The sequence below is a fragment of the Lepidochelys kempii genome, chromosome 1, assembly GCF_965140285.1.
Source record: "Lepidochelys kempii isolate rLepKem1 chromosome 1, rLepKem1.hap1, whole genome shotgun sequence".
Lineage (NCBI taxonomy): Eukaryota > Metazoa > Chordata > Testudines > Cheloniidae > Lepidochelys > Lepidochelys kempii.
Genome location: NC_136380.1, coordinates 120,250,616 through 120,272,170, shown reverse-complemented (window position 1 = coordinate 120,272,170; position 21,555 = coordinate 120,250,616). Strand labels below are relative to the sequence as shown.

Here is a 21,555-nt window from a genome sequence, read left to right as displayed (position 1 = left end):
CAAAACAACAAGCTGTTTGCTAAACTATTGTTGAACATTTTTACTGGTAAGACTTCAAATATCTATTTGTCTCTAAAAAAAGTGAACAGATTTTGTAACGGTTTTCTCTGTTAAATACAACAGATGACACAACCCCATTTTGAAGTAAAGTCCAGAGAGATGTTTTAGCCTTAAAAATGTATTTATTACATTTTGCTATACATTAAAAATGGTTTAGATGTGATTTTTTTACTTAAAATTACTGAGCTAAAAGTTAAGAGGTAGCTATATTATAATAAGCAAAATAGTAAACACTGTTTAAGTCACAAAAATCTACAGTTTTCTGCATTCAGACACATACAATATACAATTTAATTTACACTATATTCATTACTTTAGCCTTGGGGGTGATAGCACTTCCAAAACTTGAACTTGATCATTAAACAGTAAGCAGAAGAATTGGTTTTAAACAACATATGGTCCATCACTTTGGGGAGAGAAAAAAGCTTCTAAGGATTTCTGGTCTTCACCTCTATATTTTTTTTTCTTTTTGTTTGTTTGAATTTAACTAAAGCTGTATTACTTTATATGAAAAGGCCATGAATTATCTTTGGTTTTTCCAATATTATTTCAGTAGATTTGCTACTGGATACTGTATTGTGCTTGTTGCAGTTGAGTAAAATGGATCATGTTGAGTCAGTCATATTGCTTCTGGGCTGGAAAAGTAGAATGACATCTACAGTAAAATTGATCACAGTTCTTTCCATACAGTCAAGAATATAAACCATAAATCAGTTTGCCCAAATACATTTGTATTACATCCTGGGATTGCCAAAAACAGTCCATTTGGCTGAGAGAAAATATGCAGGATCTGAAATAGTTTTGCAGTATTTTCCATGTTGGTGGATAATAGTGATTGTTTAGCAATTGGCTATAGCAGAGTCACATGACCTTTTGTTCTAAAATAAAGAAACTCCAGCACTAGATAATATTGATACAATAACCTATTTGAGGCAAAATCAGGCCCGACATTTAAGATACTTAAATTGATGCCATTCTGATGGACTAATCCTTTAAGGTCTTAGCACGCATCATCTACTACTGACCACCCTGTAAAACCAGAGCTTTCTCGAATGGAAATCACTGTAAGTTTTAGTTTGATTTCAGTGGATCCACAAGCAGGCCTATAGGAGCCAATTGTCACTGTTCCTGGCAAAGTCAAGTTAGTGAGAGTATTGAACATAAAGGATGCTATCCTGGCCCCACTAACTTCAAATTCAACTAGAATTTCATCCAGAAGGTGGCAAGATCAAGCCCACATTAGAGTTAGGGCTGCACTTTGTGGGAATTTGCTCATCTCTCAAAACTATGTGTGGAGTCCATTCTTTGTATGTTTGTGAGTCTAAGAATATTGTGTAGAAAACCCTAGATCACTCTATTAATAACCTCCTTTATCTTGTACATTTGCCTGTCAAACAGAGAATTTCCTTAGAGATATTTGGAATTGTCCCATGTAGTTGGACTGCTCACTCCCCAGAAATTCAGCTGAGATCAGATACATCTTAAATAATTTATAACAGAGAGAAAACTTTAAAGCAATATAACATACCACTAACTCTAGTTCAAGTTAATTTCCAGAAAACATTCTACTCTTCAGCGAGGATCTGAACAGGCAATAATCAAAGGATAACATCGATTTTTTTAAAATGTAATTTTATGTTTTACATTTTCCCTTTAATGTGGAATAGTTTATTTCCAGAATTATGCAAATTGTAATGCAGTACTTTAAATAAACTTTGCATTGTGATTTCATGAGTTATTTCTTAATGTTAGTTTTTGGGGCTTTTTAAGACTGTGTTACGGTACCTGAAAAGTGAATCTGTTTATATTAGAGAGTGTCTTACAATACATTTAAGAAATAACTGTAGAATAAACTGTGATTTTGTATTCTATGATTTGAGAAATGAATGATTATTAATTGTGATTAAAGACTATATGGGAAATGCACATGCACAAAGGGAAGAGTGAAGGTTGCTCATGCAAACAATCTTGGGACAGTTTGGATTTGAATCCGAATTTTGTGCTTGAATACATTTCCACTTTTAACATGACCAATATACAGTTGATGAGGATGATTTTCACATTTTTAAGATTACCCCCAAATCCACAGGAGTCTGCCTTTAAGACTGAATTGCTAAACTTCTCCTACTCCTGGTTTCCGAACATTTACAAAAGCTGTTGTCTTGAATTTTGTGATTCCAATGAGATCGGTGGGAGTTTTGCCCGAATAAGAACTGCAAGACTAGACACATTAACAGCAGATTCATATTTATGTTTTCAAAAGACTGACAAACATTTTAAATTCTGTGATACAAATGACATTTACCTTTTTAACAGAAGCTCTATTCTGTTTTTATTCTTTAAATAAATGAGTTGTACTATACACTTACTAGAATATCTAAAGAGCAACTAACGCCAAACTGAAAATCTTCAAAAACATGCTTTTTACCCATATATTCTGTTTTATTTCCCTCATTTTCTAGTAGTAAGGAGATCTGATGAAAACAGCTTATTTATCTCAAGTGTTCATATGCGTCAATGTCTTATTCTTTATCTAAGTTGATTTACAAACGCTTTATTAAAGTTGATTAAAACACATACTGCCTTCTGCACCCCAGACCCTTATGAAACATGAGATTTCAGAATCTCAGACTCATGGGTTAGAAAACCAGGACATTCTAAGTTAAAGTTTCCCTACATATCCCTGCAAAGAATAGTCTGGCAGGAAACCCCGCCCCCCATAAATTTATAAAAACTAGGAAGTGAACATCAAGGTGTTGCTAAATAGATATAGCACAACCACCCAGCCTTACTCTAGTGCAGGGGTTCTCAAACTTCATTGCACCACGACCCCCTTCCCAGAACAAAAATAACTACATAACCCCAGGAGGGGGGACTGAAGCCTGAGCCCGCCCGAGTCCTGCTGCCCCAGGTGGGCGGCAGGCAGAGCCCAAGCCCCACTGTCCTGGGTGTTGGGGGCCCAAGCCCAAGGGCTTCAGCCCCAGGCAGAGGGCCTGTAACTTGAGCCCCACCACCGAGGGCTGAAGCCCTCGGGCTTCAACTCCAGGCAGTTGGGCTTGGGCTTCAACTCTGGTGACCCCATTAAAATGGGGTCACAACTCACTTTGGGGTCCTGATCCACAGTCTGAGAACCACTGCTCTAGTGTTTTTATGGGAGGACAGACTGTTTCCCTTAACAGGAGGACACTAATGTTAGGAAATTTCCTAATGGATTGTTGTTAGTTTCTTTGTGATTGTACAGCAGGAAGAGAGGAAGTACAATAAATTCAGCGTGATCTCTATCAACCAGCAGCAATTACTTCCCCATGTCAATGTTGCTACACAACCAGCAGAGAGGCCCATGAAACTGCATAAATAGGGATCCTGATTTGGAGTTGCGGTGGGCACAATGAAAATAGTATTGTTACAGCTTGTTAACATACTGTGCTATTCCCAGTCCCTTTTGCCATTCAGATGAGGGCAGAGTTAAGGCTGGGAGGTTGTATTGTGTTTGAAGAAGCACCTTAACTGTTCAGTTCCTGGTTTTGTAACATTTGAGTTTGGGCTCAACAAGTCCCATACAGTGGCTCGTTAATCTTTATCTGAATTCATAATCTTCATCTTTGATATCATAAGCATATCCATTGCCACTGAATATGGTGCCACAAACCAATATGATGAATTTCCATAAAAAACAGAACATGCGCATTTGGGTGAATTCTGGAGAAGAGCATTCATGAATACATACATGGGATTCCAATTCAATCTGAACACATTTGTTTCCTCTTTGCTTGGTTTTCTGTGCCCATTTGTGGAGCCCGTTTTGTTCAGGCAAATATTTCAGGAGGAATTTTTGTCCATTTTCATGCACAAACAAGTTTATTCATACCTCAGGAATCAAATCAGAAAACAGAAACCATACCATGTGACTCAGCTAACCAATCACACAATTCAAACAGCAAATTCTGAATATCTGATAGAGTACTCACTGAAAACAAGTCATGAATACCTCATTGGCCCAAACATTTTTAAAGAGTGTCTGTCAGATAATGCCAGTTAAACAGATTTATATTATCATGATCTGATCAGTGGACAATACACAAATAGATAATGAGCCGTGTAACAATATTTGCAACAAAAAGTTCAACAAGATTTAACAAAGATACTGGTTTTATGCAAATTTAATTGGGGTTGGAGGGGAAATACACAATGTATATAGGCAGAATGTTTTTCTAAGTAGGTGTAAGTATGTCCTTAAAGAAGCTTATTCTTAAACCATTTCTAGTGCTGTCCGGATTGTTACAGAAGGTTTAAGGTAAACTTTTTGACTGCACTTATTGCACTCTTTTTTTCAAAGCTTTATAACAAAACCCTTCTGATGTACCATAGATTCTTCATTGTGATTAACTAATCTATAGAAGTTCAATTACGTGGACTACTGAATTATCCAAAATAGCATGTACTATTAGTCTGAGATGTATCACCCTATTTTATAATCTGCGGCATATCACTCCAAGCTTGTGATTTCTTTTTGGCAAGTTCCATCCATGATGGCTGATCTGGAGCAGAATGACTGACTTTCTTAAACTGGTTCATTTCTTCTCTCTCTATCAGCACTGAGGATTGAGCTAGTGTGAAGAAAAACATATTTACATTGTGTTAGCTTGATGCTCAACTACAGACCTCACCTGTTTCTTTAAATAAACCTTTTCATTTCACATGGAAACTTATTCTACAGTGCATTAGCAAAGAATTAAAATGGTACTACAGATCAAAATGCAACATTTGCATGCACTTGACTTCCTCTAACAGGGGCAATGCATCTAGGTCCCAATCCAGTGAAGTGTCCAATGCCCCCAACTCACATTGATTTAACTGAGAATTAGCCCATCATAAGCAGCATTCCTCAAAGTAAAACTTTGGAAACTAGTGTTAAAGAAACAATTACAATTCTTGCTCTCACTGCAGACAGTGAGAAGTGGGAAAGAGACAAGTCACTGTGGCATGGATCCTGCAAACACTGGATCCATGGGCAATTTTGCTCATATGAGCAAAGTCATCCACACGCTTCAGAGTCTGCAGGATTGGAGCCTACATTAGTATTTCAAGCATTTGTTTTCATACCAGGCACATGATGCGACAGCAAGTTGGCTCTTGGCAGAGGCTCGTTCATGTCAGACTTTGTCTCATTCCTCTGTTCTTCAGATGAAGTTTTAGGTCCTAAATGTGATGGTTTGCTCCTGATGAAGTTTGCTTGTTGCTTCATTGACCCCTAATTACATTGGGGGAAAAAAGCAGGTCGAAATGTTTTAAATAATTCAGCGAAAATGAACAGTGGGAATTTAAAAGAACATGAGCAACACAGGAGAGAAAAACACGCTCCTGCATAACCATGGAAAAGTCTTGTCACACACTTGTTCCATTTATTTCACTCAAGTTATCACCAGTTCATAAAGCTTTAACATTTTGAGATTTGTTTCCAGGACGCTAATTTTGCAATTTAAAAAAGTGCCTCTGTATTTTGTCTTATTTACAGCAATGATTGCAGAAGGTTGTTATTTTCACTGCAAATTTACTCTCGGCCATATGCATCCCTCTGCTAATGTGAATAGGGAGAAGTCACGCCTGGCAGAAAATGGTTTCTGGTGCACACTGCAGGAGTTGTGGCTTTACCATAGGTTTCCCTTTCTTCTCCCCAACTCCATGAGTTGAGAACTCTGTGGTGGTGGAGGCAGCTAGGGATGGGATTAGATGTTCTTTGAGGCACAATTTCCTTCAGATCCTCATGGATTTCCTTAAGGAAGGCAATGCTGACCACGTCAGCATATTCTCCCTTGGGTTCCCCTACTGTCTGGTGAAACTCCCCCGTGGTGGGAATCCATGGTAGTATGTTTCTGGAAGGAACCCTGTTACCATGTGTGACAGAGATAACAGGAGCAGTGCAGTGGCATTGAGCTTCATGCCCTATGGTCAGCAGGATCTTGGGGTACCTACAGGCTAGAAGGATCGTGTCCCTTAGCTGTTGTATGGAACCAGTCCACATGGTGCAATCTGCAGGATACAATGCAACTTGAAATCAGGAGATTTCTGGCCTTTAAGAAGGAATTTCTCAATAGGGGATGATTTGACCCACTATGTTTTAAGTGTAGTGAACGTGTACAAACATTATTATGGTTTATAATCTCATCTGGACACATCATTAGGGAACATTTCTTGTTAATCACACTGCCGTTATTTATCGTTTGTCATCCTGTAGAGAGGCCTATTTTAAAATTTTAGAATACAATACACTAACCTCAAAGCTTATGCTCAAATAAATCTGTTAGTCTCTAAGGTGCCACAAGTACTCCTTTTCTTTTTACTTTCTATCAGGAGAGCTTCATGTAAGGAATTATTTAACATGAATTTTCTAAGAGGCAATGCTAGCTAATATCCAGTGTCACCATCACATGTAAGTCTGATTTATCACAGTACAAAGAGCCAAAATCTAGAGCATAAGAACATATATAAAAACATAAGAATGGCCACACTGGGTCAGACCAATGGTCCATCTAGCCCAGTATCCTGTCTGCTGACAGTGGCCAATGCCAGGTGCTTCAGAGGGCATGAACAGAACAGGTAATCATCAAGTGATTCATCCCCTGTCGCCCATTCCCAGCTTCTGGTAAACAGAGGGTAGGGACACCATCCCTGCCCATCATGGCTAATAGCCATAAATGGACCTATCCTCCATGAACTGATCTATTTCTTTTTGAACCCTGTTATAGACTTGGCCTTCACAAGATCTTGGTATTGTCACTGAGTTTCAAACAGAAAAGTTATTTTTACCTTATTTAATTTCTCCAGACCCTGAAAATTGTTGACTAGGCAGTTTTGAAACCAAGTTGCTCTGTCAGGCTTAAATCACTGAGAAGATTTTGGATTACTATGAAATATGTGTGTGTGTGTGTGTGGGGGGGGGGGGGTTAAATACACACAAAAAGAACAGATTCCCTCAGTAGGGATTGCACAATTTAGCACATCAGTCAATTTACTTCAGTGTATATATACACAAAGCTAGGCCTGATCCTGCCAGCATTTAAGCAGATGAGTAATTTTACACTCAAGGAGCAATCCCACAACCACTCACATATGTAAAATTATTCATGAGAGTAGTCATGGGACTATGCATGTGCACAAGTGTTTGCAGGATCAGAGCCTTTGCAATTAAGTATCAATAATAATTAGATTTTACACAATTATTTAATAGCAAGTGATCCAAACCAAGAATACAACAGCAATTTTACACAAAAGCATTAAACAAGTTTTCCTGTAAGCACCTCCATTCTTTCCGTCTCCTTATTTTGTTTTTCTGTATCTGACTTAATGTCTTGAGCCACAAGTTTCTCTTCTTTAGTAGGCTCCAGCTCTTGTTGCATGCCCCTTTGCTTCTGTCTTGCTATAGTAATCCAGGCTGGTGTGGACTGGCTGTCAGTTCCTCCTGGAGAGTCTGCTGTAATCACTGGGGAAGGCACAGCCTTCTCTGTTGACAGAAACATTTGGAAACAAGGTTATTTGAAAGTAAACCTTAATTCATTTTAGCTCCTCCACTTTCTCATTTCAGATTTGTTATTACAGAAAATGTGATTAAAGAACATTTTATTTTGACCCCTTGAGGAGTTTTGATATTACTGTTTCTTATTCACTTTGCTAAATTACAATTTTATTTGTAAGTGATGCTCCTGTATCTTTGTATCTTTTGTATCTTTGACCGTGTCACTCCTGTCATAGGAGCGATATAAAGCAGCACCAGTCAAATTACATCAACACTGCAACTGTCAATTGCAAACTGACAACAGTTGACCACTCTTGTTCTTGCTCTCTCTCTCCTAAATACCAAGGCAATGCTTCCATCGCACTGAAGAAGAGAGAAATGTTAAAATGGAAAGCCACAACAATGAATGCATCAGGCCAGTTTCACTGCTGGGGTAAGTGAATGAGTGGAAATTCCATTGACTTAAATAGCTGCACCCACTTACACCAGGGGTGAATTTGGTCCATCAAGCAGAAATAGCGCTTACTCCTAACTAAACAACAAGTTAATCTCACAGTGCTTAAAAGGTACAAGAAAAGTAACACTAACCCTAAAACACTAACTACCTGTGGGCCTGCTCTCTACACAGAAAGTCAATGGAAGTCTTGCCATTGATGTTGATGGCAGCAGGATCAAGTCTTAAAGTATCAGGCACTTGTGTATCACTAGTAACTGAAAAATCAATACTGTCAGAGAGTGCCATTTCAGACTGGTGTATGAAATACAGGAACAACATTTACAGACGAAATCCTAACTTCTGCAGTCTCTGGTACTAACGTCTGGGATTCTTGGGAGCAGTCAGGCAGTCCTGTAGGACTTGTCTTCACTAGAAAATTAGGTTGTGTTAGAACACAACCTTGCAGACATATTAACTAATGTGATGCTCAACTTGCTGTTGCAGTGAGTGTTACAGGGACCATTGTGTTTTACATAGTTTTTTCTGGACATGAGTAAATTCTACTGGAACCAAAGGCTTAAGCACAATCACTGGACAGGATGTTTACTATGACTTGTCTTCACTGCCTGCAAAGTCATGTTTAACACTGTATAAGTTAACACAACTCCTCAGGGTAGTATTCTAACGCTACCCAGTTTTCAATTAAGACAAGCATGACAAAAGAGAGACAGTATGTGGGGGGGAAAAAAATCAGACAGTAAATTGTCAGAAGAGTCACCCCACTGGTGTCAGCACTGTAGACTGGTCTACATTAAAAAGTTAGGTTGACCCAGCTACCTCACTCAGGGATGTGAAAAATCCACCCCTCTGAGTGATGTAGTTAAGCTGACCTAACCCATTGGTTCTTTTAGGATAAACTTTTGCAGGCTGACACCAAGTGTGTGCCAGAAGCACTCCTGGTTGTTAGAAAGGGAAGAGCAAAGCCTGAGTAATATTACCTCCTGCCAAGGACCCACCCAGCCCCTGCTCATGGCCCTCAGCTGATTCTGCTGATGAACATGGTCTCTTGATTGCCTGAAGATTCCAGGAGGCACAGACTTAAACTCTGCAACAGGCCTGGATACCCAGCTGCTCCATAGCATTCCATGGTTGCAGCTGTAGTTCTGGTCCTGTTCTCTGCTCTCCCTTGCTCCTAGCCCTTTCTCCAGACTGCTTCTGGTGCCCGATTCCTGCTCCCAGTTCCCATTCCTGGCTCCTGTCCCTGCTCCTACTCTGGTTGATACTTCAGCTCCGACCTTTGATTCCTGAGTTTTGACTCTTGCTCGCTCCCTGGACTTGGCATTCAGTTTCTGAACACGGCTCTGGCCCTTGGCTCCTGGTTTCTGGCTCCGGCTCACTCCCCAGGTTCAATAACTTGGCTCCTGACTCAGGGTTCTAGGCATGGCTGTCCCTGTTTCAACCATTAGGCAGTCCTCGTGCCCTGACCACTAGGCAAGGCTGTCCATAGCTGGGCATTACACCTCCCGGAAGAGGTGAAAGTAGATGATTGGTCTTGGACAGGAATGAAGAAAAGGGCAATTCTTAAAAAAAAATTGTCATCACTGTCTAAAATAAGAAAGAAAAGATGAAAACACAGAGCTGCAGAACTGTTACTCTCTCTTCTCACAGAAACCTCAGCAGCCAGGAAAAATATTGTCAGAAGTTGTCATTCTCTGGTGTACAGCGCACAGGGACTCCAAGGGAGTGAAGGAATAATCCAGACAACAAGGATGAGGTGTCTCACCCGGGGGCTTGTTAAGAGAAACTACCTGAAGGCAGCTGATCACTAAGGGACATGAGTCAACCGGGTGCCCAGACACCCTTACTCAGATAGCTCTGAGGGTGGAAGCTCAGATCTGAGGGATTCTGACAGAAAAGCAATTTTAAACAAAAGCCAGAATGCCAGAATGCAAGCAGGAGGTAATGGTAACGGCTTTGGAGTGACACCAAGAAAAATATTTCCCATGGTCTCCAACCAACAGTGGTGGTACTTGAACTCTTAAGATAGAGTGTCAGCTATTTGAGAGGGAAAAGCTCTCGTGCACAAGGATTAATCTCTCCAACTCCAGGCCAGCAGTAGTACACTGTAACAGGAAGTTCTGCGGAGAGAACTGCAATATGGCTCAGATCATTGCTTAGGTGACTGGATTCCCCTGCAAAATTAGACTCCTCCCACAAGAAAATACTGCAGGTGCCTGTTTATTCAAATAATGCAGCACTGGTTGCTTTTCTGCCCAGGATAGCACTGGTTTCACTATGCAGGACTCCCTGAAAGCTAACAGTGCTTGCCTCATGAGCCCCCATGTTCTAATACATTCTTTTCTCCCAAAATGACCGTTTCCGCTGAATCATCCTGCGTCCCACAGAGCCCCACAGCCCAGATGACTGGTATCTGTAACCACTACTGTGGTTTTGACAGAAAGATTCCTTTTAACAGGCAGTTTGCCACCAACCACCAAGTGAGGAAGATTTCACAGGGAAGTTTAGCAGAGCAAAACGTGTCTAATGCTTCTTAAGCATAAGTGCTAGAGAGGTTTAGAAACCGCTGGGTAACTTGGGACAGTGCTACTACAACTGGAACCAGATGATTCTCTCACTGATTCTCACCACTCTCTAGAGATGAAAGCCCAGATTCACAAACAGACTGCATAATTTTTAGGTGCCTAGAAAAATCACTGGAATCAACAAAGCCTGAGTTAGGTACCCAGGCTCCCTATACAACAAATAGGGAGAGAGAGGTGCCTAAGAATGGGATCCACAAAAGCCAGAATGCTAGGTGGCTCCCTGCCAAAGCGAGCCAGCAGCAGATGCCAATGAGAAGGTGTATCCTAAGCCCCACTCCTCTTTGGGACTTGAATGCCTAAACTCAGGGTGGAGGGAGGCACCTATCTCTGCTTGGAATCCATAGCTGTGAACCTTCTCCTGGAGTCAGGTGTCTACGATTTTTTGTTTTGCAAGAAACACCAGACAAGGAGGAGAAAGAGGTAATGGTGGCACCTTCCTAATATCTTTTAGCCCAGTGATAAGAGCACTTGCCTGGGATATGGGAGACCTGGGTTCAGTTCTGAAGTGTTTCTCTCAGTCTCTCTGGTTGAAGCTGTTCCACTTTGTATAAACGCTTACATCATCATTGAAGCAGCCAAAGCAGGGGCATTTGGGCACTCAGAGACCTTTCTACAGACCTGACTGGACGTTCTCTGCCCTTTGCTGACTGGCTCCAACCCTCTCCCTCCCTCCCAGTCACGTCACACCTGCCACTCTTACTCTCTTCTCTACTGCTCTGCCCCCCTCATCCCCTTCTATGTCCCCTTTCCCTTTTGCTCACCCTCTCCAACTAAACTAAACTAAACTAAAAAAAATAAAAATAAAAAAAAAACCATGGCACTAACATGCTGTTTGCTGCCACCACATTGTTCACTCTGCTTTCACACCTTTCCCCACCCTGTGTCTGTCTTGTCTGTTTTGACTATAAACTCTTTAGGGCAGGGAGTGTCTACTTCTCTGTGTTGGTATGGTGCCTAGCACAATGGAGCCTGTTCTTGGCTGGCCCTTAGGCACTACCATCAGAAACATGATTAATAATAACAATTAACGTCTGGGGTTGCCCAGATAAGACACATTTACCAGCACTTGGAGGGGAACCATCCATTCCCCCACCCCACCCCCATCCCGTAATAAGTTGAGGTCGCCCCTGTGGTAATGGACAAGGTGGCAAGTTTAATCCTAAATCACTTATTCATATAACCTTACATCCAAACTAAAGTCTCCATCTGTTTCTTCAGCATTTCCTGGTAGCTGTCCATCCATCAACTTACACTCAATATGGCAAAAACTGAGCTCTTAATCTTTTCACCCAAGCCCTCTCCCTTCCCCTACTTCAGTAATTATGCACACTGCCACCATCCTCCCTCACCACCCTCCTGCTCACTCAGGTGTATAAACTGAGCAGCTGTCTTTCTAGACACATATGACTAAGCCACGTATCAAACCTACTGCTCCCTCCTCTAGAGTGTCTCTAAGATCAGCGCCTTTCCTCTCTGTCCACACACCTAAAACATTAATTTAGGCCCTCATCTCACTCTGCACTACTGTATCCTCCTTCTTTATGGCCTTGACAAATGCCATCTTAAATCCATTCAAAGTTCTGCTACAAAGATCATTCCTGGCTCATCGCTTTAACCATGTCTCACACACACACACCCCTTTGTGTCCCTCTACTGACTCCCACTGCATCAAACAAAAATGACTTGCCTTCACTTTGAAGATCCTCATGGCTTGCCTCTGATCTAACATCTCTTATAGGATATTGAGCATTTGACATCTCCTTCCATGCTGCCAGTGATGCCAGAATTCCCACTTTTGTACTTTCTCCTGGACTGTCTCTTATGGGCGCTAGAAACTCTCTGTAAAAACCACAAAGTTACCTTATTGTCCTTCTTCAACTGCCCTCAAAACTCACCTCTGAAGTGATACTTCAAAACAATCTACAATGACTAGACAGCTGACATGTTGTGATCACTGCTTATTGTGCTAAACATAATAGTCTCGTTGTTACCTTGTTCTCCTGTTAGTTTGTCTGTAAGCATCTACTGTCTCTCATCGTATATACTTGGACCATGTTTTTTTGCTATTAGTGTAGACAGTGCCTAGCACAATAGTAATGCATTGGTGTCTTTGGGTGTGTAATGGGGCGGTACCCACCTCTCATGAGCACCCTCTTCTAGTTGGGTGTGTCTGCAATTGTTTAGTTTATGTCAGTGGTTTCTCGGGTGGTTTTTCAGTGACTCAGCACTCCAGCCAAGTCACACACACTGTATGTGGGACAGAACAAACCCCTTCCAGGGTATATAGTCTTTACCTTGTCCTGGCCCTAGTATGGTGCTGTAGCCCCAGGGCTTCCTCCCTGAAGTCACAGTCTTCTTGTGGCCCTCCCTGGGCTCAGTCCTTACTCAGTCCCAGCAGCCAGCCAGGAGCTCCTTCACAGCTCCCCTGGTCCCTGCCAGCAGACTGTCTTAGGCTCCTTTCTGGGACAGGGTGTGGCCTCTGGGTCTAGTCTGCCCCATCACAGGATGTTACCATAATAATAATGTTTATAAATAAATAGGAGAAGATGACATCAAGCAGTTATGTTCTTCTTATAACACTTCTTCAAGGTTGAAAAACTCAGCATCCCTGTCAGCCATGTTAGGGGGGCAGCTATCATCTCAAAAGATGGGAAGAGAGCACTCTCGTACTAATGGCAAGCAGCTTTTTGTAATTATTTTCAAAGAAATTATCTGAATCTGTATGGACCTGACCCTGGATGGCAAAGTTGTGACAGTTGCATTCTTAGGAGCCATAGCTGATCTGTTTATCCTTTGGGAAGGAGGCTGTTTTAAGGAACCAGTCTGTACATTTGCTTTTGTGATAGTCTTTGCTATGACAGAAGCCAAGTCTGGCAGGAAAGAGAGAGGTAGAACAGTACTGTCAACTCAGAAAGGAGACCTAGCCAGTGCAGGATTTACTACCGCTTCTACAAACAAGTTTGGCAGAGCTACTGCAGGCAGCATAACAAGTGTGTCAGATTATTTATTATATCTGTTTCCCAAAGGCTTCCGTGAAGGATGGAGGCCCCATTGGAGGGGGGGATGGCTAGACAGGCTACACACATAATAAAAGAGTCTCTGTCCCAAACAGCTTACAGTCTATGCAAGTGATAAAAGACAACGGGTGAATACAACAAAGAATGGAAGCTGGGGGAAGGGAGGATAAGGTAGCAGTCTAAAGAGTATTTGAGACTCTTCTTTAAAAGTGTGGGGTTCTGAGGGGCAGTGGAGGCCCAGTAGCCATGGCATGCAGTGGCTATCCACAAAATAAATATTTCACTCACCTTTTTCCTCAGTTCATTGGCCTTCTGATTCACCTTGAATAACACTTTTCTTTCTTATCTCTTTCAGTCATTGGGCTATCAATGTGCTTTTATGACTTGCGATGTGGCAAGTCAAAGGATTGGGGAATAGAGATAGTCACGGTGGAACCAAGAGTCCTTGGTAGTAATTTTTTTTAAATTAAGGCCAAGTTACAGTAAAACTTGGTATCAAGTCTTAAGCACAATTCAGTTGTTGTTTCTGCTTATTACTCACAGGAAGAACACACAAAAGTTCCAAGACTTGTGCATTCTACTTTTTAGAGAGACATGGTGTCCAGTGGGCAGGATACAGGATTGGAAATCAGAAGATGTGGTTTTTTTCCTAGATCTTCTATGGGTTGTCTGACATTGGGCATACCATGAAACCTCCCTGTGTCTTGGTTTCCCCATCTGTAAAATAGGGCTAAAGATACCCACCTTTGGACTACACTTTGAGATCTATGGATTAAAAACATTATATTAATGCTAAGTACTATTCTTTGCTTGTTGCTTCACTGGGTAGAAAAAAATCATTTAAGATATTTAAAAATAATTAGTTATTGAATAACTTTGTCAAGTAATAAAGGGTACTGGGCGATGATTCAGAATCATATTCAGTCATTCAGAATATGTTCACACTCATGGCTGCATCTTTTATTTGTTTCTTTAAAACTAATTTGACATAAGGGGTTTTGAAAGAACTATGGGATTTCCTTCCTCCTCTTGAATGAAGTTTGCCCTCATTTTGGAAATAAGTGTCAATAAATGGAAAAGTACTGCCAGCCACATGTATATTGAGGTGAGAATCCCTTAATTCTGCTAGTGCTTTACAAGAGCACACTTAGAAAAGGGCATGTTATCTGCCGAATTTGCAGGTCTTCGTCTGCTTTCAAACTTTTCTCAAACAGAATTTCTCTTCCTTCTTCAAGACTATGGGCCTGATCTGGCAAAGGGAGTTTTACCTGCATAAAGACTGCAGGATCAGACTGTATACCATTATGTGAAGGTTATTCTTTAATATATTTATCTCTAGTTATTTGAACAATAAGATTAAACCTGTAGAACTAATCTTGAGATAAAAAAGGAACTTTTGTTGTTGACATATTTACTAGGTGAGCGTGGGTGATTTTGCACATTCGTAAGAGATGGAAAAAGAGAATGATTAAATAATCATTGGCCACTGTTATCCATCTGCAGTCCTATATCACTTGCCATATATTTGAAAATTATTTTCTCTAACACTAAAAGTAACTGAAGCTGTAAGGCTTAATTTTTCAGAGGTAGCCTCAGATATTACTCCATTTTTGTGTCCACAAATATTTGCAGGCACAAAAAATTACAGATGTATTTTATAGCACTAAGATGTCTAAGTATCTGAAAATGAGGTGCTTACATATCGAAGGGCTGTAAAATAGGTCTATAATAATTCATCACCACAACATCATGCAGGTACAAAGTCAGACTAAATTTGAGGCCTTTTTGAAAGTCATGACCTTAATATGCAAGCAAAGTCATGTATTCCAAGCATATTTTTAAAAGCAAATATTTTCAGAACGAATGCAAATTTTTTTGGGGGGGAGGGAGAGGGGGCGACCAGGATCATTGTTTTATAACATACTGTTTGTGGATGCATATTTCATTCCATGTTACTTTATCTTTGTTCATTCGTAAATAAGCAAATTACTTTAAGACAGGCTTTATAAGGTATATAACATTTAGGATATCTCAGCCTACATATTTTCCCTTTGTTTTTTAACATACCATGTGTTTCTCTCAGTGTACACACCTTATGCTTTCATATCAGACTAAGCATCTCCGAAAGGTTTTGCTAAGCAGCTCTGATATCTTTTTTCCCCCCTCTAAGCGGCTGTGCAACATGAGCTGTAAATTTTGGTTGGATCCATAATAGATCCTCCAAGAGAGTTTATTACAGAGAAAACTGCTACCTCTACATCAAAAAGTCTATTGCTTTCTTGGAAAACAGCCCTATCAAAAAATTGTATGAGACAACTAGAAACAACTTCTTTTGAAGAGAAGTAAGCTTCCTACATATATTGCTTTAATGCAATCCTGGTTAGATATAAAAAAAAGTCTTTTTTATGCAGAAAGACAGAGAGAAGTACTTTTCTTGTAATTTCAAAGCCTGGATTTTCTGGACAATATATTCTTTCACTCTCCTTCCTTGAATTCCTTTCCAGAATGTCAGTCCTACTACAATTTCTCAACACAAAAGTCAATTACTTTTATTTTTATAACTTTTCAGTGGCTCCAAAAGGCACACACAATGTTCTCCTACAGCGATGGGTTGTTTTTAAGGTTTGTACACAGTCATTTATCCTAAGGCCATGTCTACACTACCCGCTGGATCGGCGGGTAGTGATCGATTTATCTTGTCTAGTATAGATGCGATAAATCGATTCCCGATTGCTCTGCCATCAACTCCGAAACTCCACCACTGCAAGAGGAGGAAGCAGAGTCGACGGGGGAGCAGTGGCCATCAATCCTGTGCCGAGAGGACGTGAAGTAAATGATTCTAAGTCTATCTAAGATATGTTGACTTCAGCTACGCTATTCTCGTAGCTGAAGTTGTGTATCTTAGATTGATCCCCACCCCCAGTGTAGACCAGGCCTAAGAGACAAAAGGGAATACATGGTATATTTATATCATGCCATCGATTCTACAAGCCATTCCCTTGTCACTTTACAAATGATGGCCCAGATCTTGCAAATATTGAGGGATGTGCATAACTTCCCTCATGCGAGTTTAGATTTTAAAGACCTGTTGGGTTAATACTCACGCGAGGAAAGTGATATACATGCTTAAGTGTTTTTGCAAGCTTGTGTGAGGTCATAGGCCACTAACAAGGCCTATGAGGCAAAAAGACATCCTTTAAAAAGTGGAAGATAAATCCTAATGAGGAAAATAGAAAAGAGCATAAACTCTGGCAAATGAAGTGTAAAGATATAATCAGAAAGACAAAAAAAGAATTTGAAGAACAGCTAGCCAAAGACTCCAAAATTTTTTTTTTAATTCATCAGAAGCAGAAAGCCTGCTAAACAACCAGTGGGGTCACTGGACGATCGAGATGCTAAAGGAGCACTCAAAGACTATAAGGCCATTGCGAAGAAACTAAATTAATTCTTTGCATCGGTCTTCACTGTTGAGGACGTGAGGGAGATTCCCAAACCTGAGCCATTCTTTTTGGGTGACAGATCTGAGGAAGTGTCCCAAATTGAGGTGTCATTAAAGGAGGTTTTGGAACAAACTGATAAACTAAACAGTAATAAGTCTCCAGGACCTGATGGTATTCACCCAAGAGTTCTGAAGGAATTCAAATGTGAAAATGCAGGACTACTAACTGTGATCTGTAACCTATCATTTAAATCAGCTTCTGTACCAAATGACTGGAGGATAGCTAATGTGATGCCAATTTTTAAAAAGGTGACCCTGGCAACTGCAAGCCAATAAGCCTCACTTCAGTACCGGGCAAATTGGTTGAAACAATCATAAAGAACAAAATTGTCAGACACATAGGTGAACATAATTTGTTGGGAAACAGTCAACATAGTTTTTGTAAAGGGAAATCATACCTCATCAATTTACTAGAATTCTTTGAGGAGGTCAACAAGCATGCGGACAAAGGAGATCCAGTGGATATAGTGTATTTAGATTTTCAGAAAGCCTTTGACAAGGTCCCTCATCAAAGGCTCTTAAGCAAAATAAGCAGTGATGGGATAAGAGGGAAGGTTCTCTCATAGATTGGTAACTGGTTAAAAGATAGGAAACAAAGGGTAGGAATAAATAGTTAGTTTTCAGAATGGAAAGAGGAAAATAGTGGTGTTCCCCAGGGATCTGTACTGGGCCCAGTCCTATTTAACATATTCATAAATGATCTGGAAAAAGAGGTAAACAGTGAGGTGGCAAAATTTGCAGATGATACAAAACTACTCAAGATAGTTAAGTCCCAGGCAGACTGTGAAGAGCTGTCAACCTCTGGAACTCCACTGTCAACCTCTGGAACTCCTTGCCAGAGGGCATTGTGAAGGCCAATACTATAACAGGATTCAAAAGAGAGCTAGATAGATTCATGGAAGATAGGTCCATCAATGGCTATTAGCCAGGATGGGCAGGAATGGTGTCCCTAGCCTCCGTTTGCCAGAAGCTGGGATTGGGTGACAGGGCGTGGATCACTTGATGATAACCGGTCCGATCATTCCCTTTGGGGCACCTGCAATTGGCCACTGTCAGAGGACAGGATACTGGGCTTGATGGACCTTTGGTCTGATCCAGTATGGCCGTTCTTATGTGTGTGTGGAACTCCATTAATGGGAGTTTTGTGTGATGTGCCTGCAGTATTGGGTCTCCTATGGATAAATTAAAAAAAATTCACTGAAATGAAGCTGGTTCAGGGTCTGAGGATGGCAACCGAGACACTGAACACTCCACAGTGCCAAAGAAGGAAACAGCACATTTAAAACAAATCACATATTTGAGGTAACACATTTGCAATCTTTTACTCCTGGGGGAATTCTGCACCACTGCGCAATGCAGAATTTTGCAGAAATTAATGTTGTGCGCACATAATTTCCTTTCTCCCACAGAAATGGGCTGCAGTGCTTCTGGCCGCCACTAGGGGCTGCTGGACCTGGCAGAGCCAGTATCTGGGCAAGGGGGAGCTCCGCAGTTGGGCCGCGGGTGGGGGGAAAGGGTGCGGGTGTCTGGGTGAAAGGGTGTGGGTATATGGGCAAGGGGGGGCCCACAGCTGGGCTTTGCAGGGAAGGAGGTTTGGGTGTATTGGCTGTGGGGGGCACTGTGGCTGGGTTCGGGGTGAGGGAAGGGTTGTGGGTGTCTGGCTCCCAGGCTGGGCTCAGGGGGTGGAGGGAAGGGGCCAGAGAAACGGGAACTGGGTTGTCATAGGGGTTTCTTTAACTCTGTATTCCTGGGAGAATTTGCGTGTCTCTGTATTGTTACAGACATACTTGCTGACAGGTATTTTGAAATAAATGATCAAAATAATTGAAACTGGCGTGATTATGTAGGGTTATTATGACAAATAAAATTTGCAGAATTTTAAAATATTGTGTGCAGAATTTTTAATTTTTTAAAATTTAAAATTCAGGAGCAGCAAGCGTTCTGAAAACTTGACTTATATATCATTTGAACGTTTTACACCATGTTTAATCTTATTTCTGGAGATTACATGATTTCCTTGTGTATTAGCACCATGAGCTCAATTCTGAAAAACTCCCATTGACTTAAGTGGAAGAAGGAACAGGCTGTGTGTGAATTATTGCTGTTTTTCCATAAATAGGGACTTTCTGATCTGTTATAAGGTGTTTCAACATTTTAGCTGTTTGGAGGGCGTTTATTTTTATTGCTACCTGCAACAGTCAATTCATCTCCATGGAAATAGAATCATAGCGTGTAAGGCCAGAAGGGACCAATGAATCATCCAGTTGGATCCCATGTACATCTCAGGCCACCATCTGCACTGCACAGTAAACCTTACATCCAAAATTAGACTGAAGTATTACAGTCCACAGGAGACTAGACTATTAGGTGCACAGGGAGAACAGGAAGGACTGAGGTGCACCAGTCTCGAAGGCCCCCGCGTTGACAAGGAAATGATTGTGAGATATAACCAGATAATCCCAGCACGTGACCTGCGCCCACATACTGCAGATGAAGACGAAAAAAACCCGAAGGTCATTGCCATGCATTCTGATGTGGGAGAAAATTCCTTCCCGACCCCACATATGGTGACCAGTTAGACTTTGAGCATGTGAGCAAGAACCAGCCAATGAAACACCTGAGAGATTACTTCCTACTGCAAAGAAAAGAAATGTCACAACAAACGTAATTATCGTATATACTCGTTCATAAGCCGCATCTTTTTTAGTAAAAAAGGGAAGATTCAGAGAAGGGGGTCGGCTTATGAACGGGTATAGAGAGGGAGGGGTGGGACACAGCTCCTCCCCCCAACAGAGGGAGCAAGGAGAAGCAGCACAGCCAGCAGAGCCAGAAGGGAAGAGGAGGGGTCAGAGTCTCTCTGCTTCTGGCCACACTGCCCAGCCCGCCGAAGCAGCCTGTGGTGAGGCCAGAGACATCCTCCCTGGCCCTCCCCAGATAAGGTGGGAATTATAAGGTGAGCTTACGAATGGGTCATAAAATTTTTCCATTTTTACTTATCCATCTTGGTCGGCTTATAAATGAACCGGCTTATGATTGAGTATATACGGTAATCTTTGGATTTAGCCTCCCTTAAGATGAAGATATAAACAAAAAGTTTATTTACATTTGATTCATTTCATGTGAGATAAAAGAAGTAGTTTATTTTTTCTCTAAGTGTGGTTGGCGGGTGATAGAAAAGGTGTTAAGATGTTAAAAATAGTTAGAGATCCTAAATGAGAGTCGAATGGAAAACACATCCTGACTTAAAAATGACAAGCCAGTAGATTTTAAACCCAAATATTTCAAAATCTCTTTGCCCTGGCTGCCAAAATCAACTCAGGAATCTGTGTTCCCTTTGCAATAACTGATGTCATCACAGTAGAGAACTTGGATTCTCAACTCTGATTTGACTCTGGCAGAGGAAAGCAGAACCTTGAACTCAGGTCTTGGAAAGTAAGTGAAGATGGGTGAAGATGGCTGACGGATTTTCAACTACGTATTTTCAAAATGTATTGGTAATCTTTAAGTCAACATGTATGTTATGTTTGGCATTCAGGCACTGGGAGTGCAGAGCCGAACGGCATCTCTAGGAGGGAGAGAGGAATTCTGCCTGTGGATGATACAGCCTGATCCCAACCCTGTACACCTCCCCTGCTCTGTTGGCCAATATGCATGAGAAGAGTATAGCCCTTTCTCTTCCTCTGCCCCCCTCTTTTGGGGTGCATAGTGACTGTGGGTGCACCGACGGTGCAGTGCCTAGACACAGGGACTTCCATTGTTTCTATTTCTGAGATGGGGAGCACAATGGGCAGCAGAAGTCTGCTTGTGCCATCCTCACATGTGCATTCACACAAGGGCTAATTACGGTTTTTGCTACCGTGACCCACTGGTTAGTGTGTGTCACTTGTCCCACTCTGTATCTGATCCACAGAGGATGTGAATCTGCTATAGCCCCAAGCCATGGAGCTTGGCTCTTTAGCTCAAGCTGTAAAGACTCACGCTTTTAGCCCTGGAGGTCCCCAGGGCCAGCCAAGACGACAGCAATCACACTATTTTAAAACATTTCCTGTTCAATTTAAAGGCACACAGCCACCAAGCCATCCCCAACTATCTCCACAGGCCTTTCTAGTAGCCTTGACTGCTGGTTGTGTTTGGGTGTGGAGTCAGCATGCCACCAACCTTACCAAACACTTTAATACCGGTTCTCCAGGTAACTGGAAAAATCTAGAGATTAAATTGAATGGAAGGGACCAAGCTGCTGTTGCGAACACTGAACATAGCAATCTTACCCTCTCCAAACTGCTATACACGAAACGTGAACTGCACCTCATCATAATAACGATACAGTTTGTTTCCCTATTCAGCATAATTAGACCAGCACTCTTTTCCCACCCAGCAGCGTCTCATCTTTTGAAAGGTCTAATAAACTTAAAGGATAGAAGTGGCCT

The 21,555-nt window shown here is 41.4% G+C and overlaps 1 protein-coding gene across 4 annotated transcripts in view; it reads right to left on the bottom strand.

The window, feature by feature from the left end:
* Window positions 1-216: 216 nt before the first annotated feature.
* Window positions 217-21,555, bottom strand: part of TSGA10 (testis specific 10) — a 200,730-nt gene continuing 179,391 nt past the window's right edge. For all 4 annotated transcript variants that reach the window (XM_073352435.2, XM_073352455.2, XM_073352463.2 and 1 more), the window contains 3 exons: window positions 7,359-7,561; window positions 5,164-5,311; window positions 217-4,667 (listed from right to left, as the gene is read on the bottom strand). In XM_073352435.2, the coding sequence (XP_073208536.1) occupies window positions 4,525-4,667; window positions 5,164-5,311; window positions 7,359-7,561 (494 nt within the window). In that variant the 3' untranslated portion in view covers window positions 217-4,524. The remainder of the gene's footprint in view (window positions 4,668-5,163; window positions 5,312-7,358; window positions 7,562-21,555) is intronic.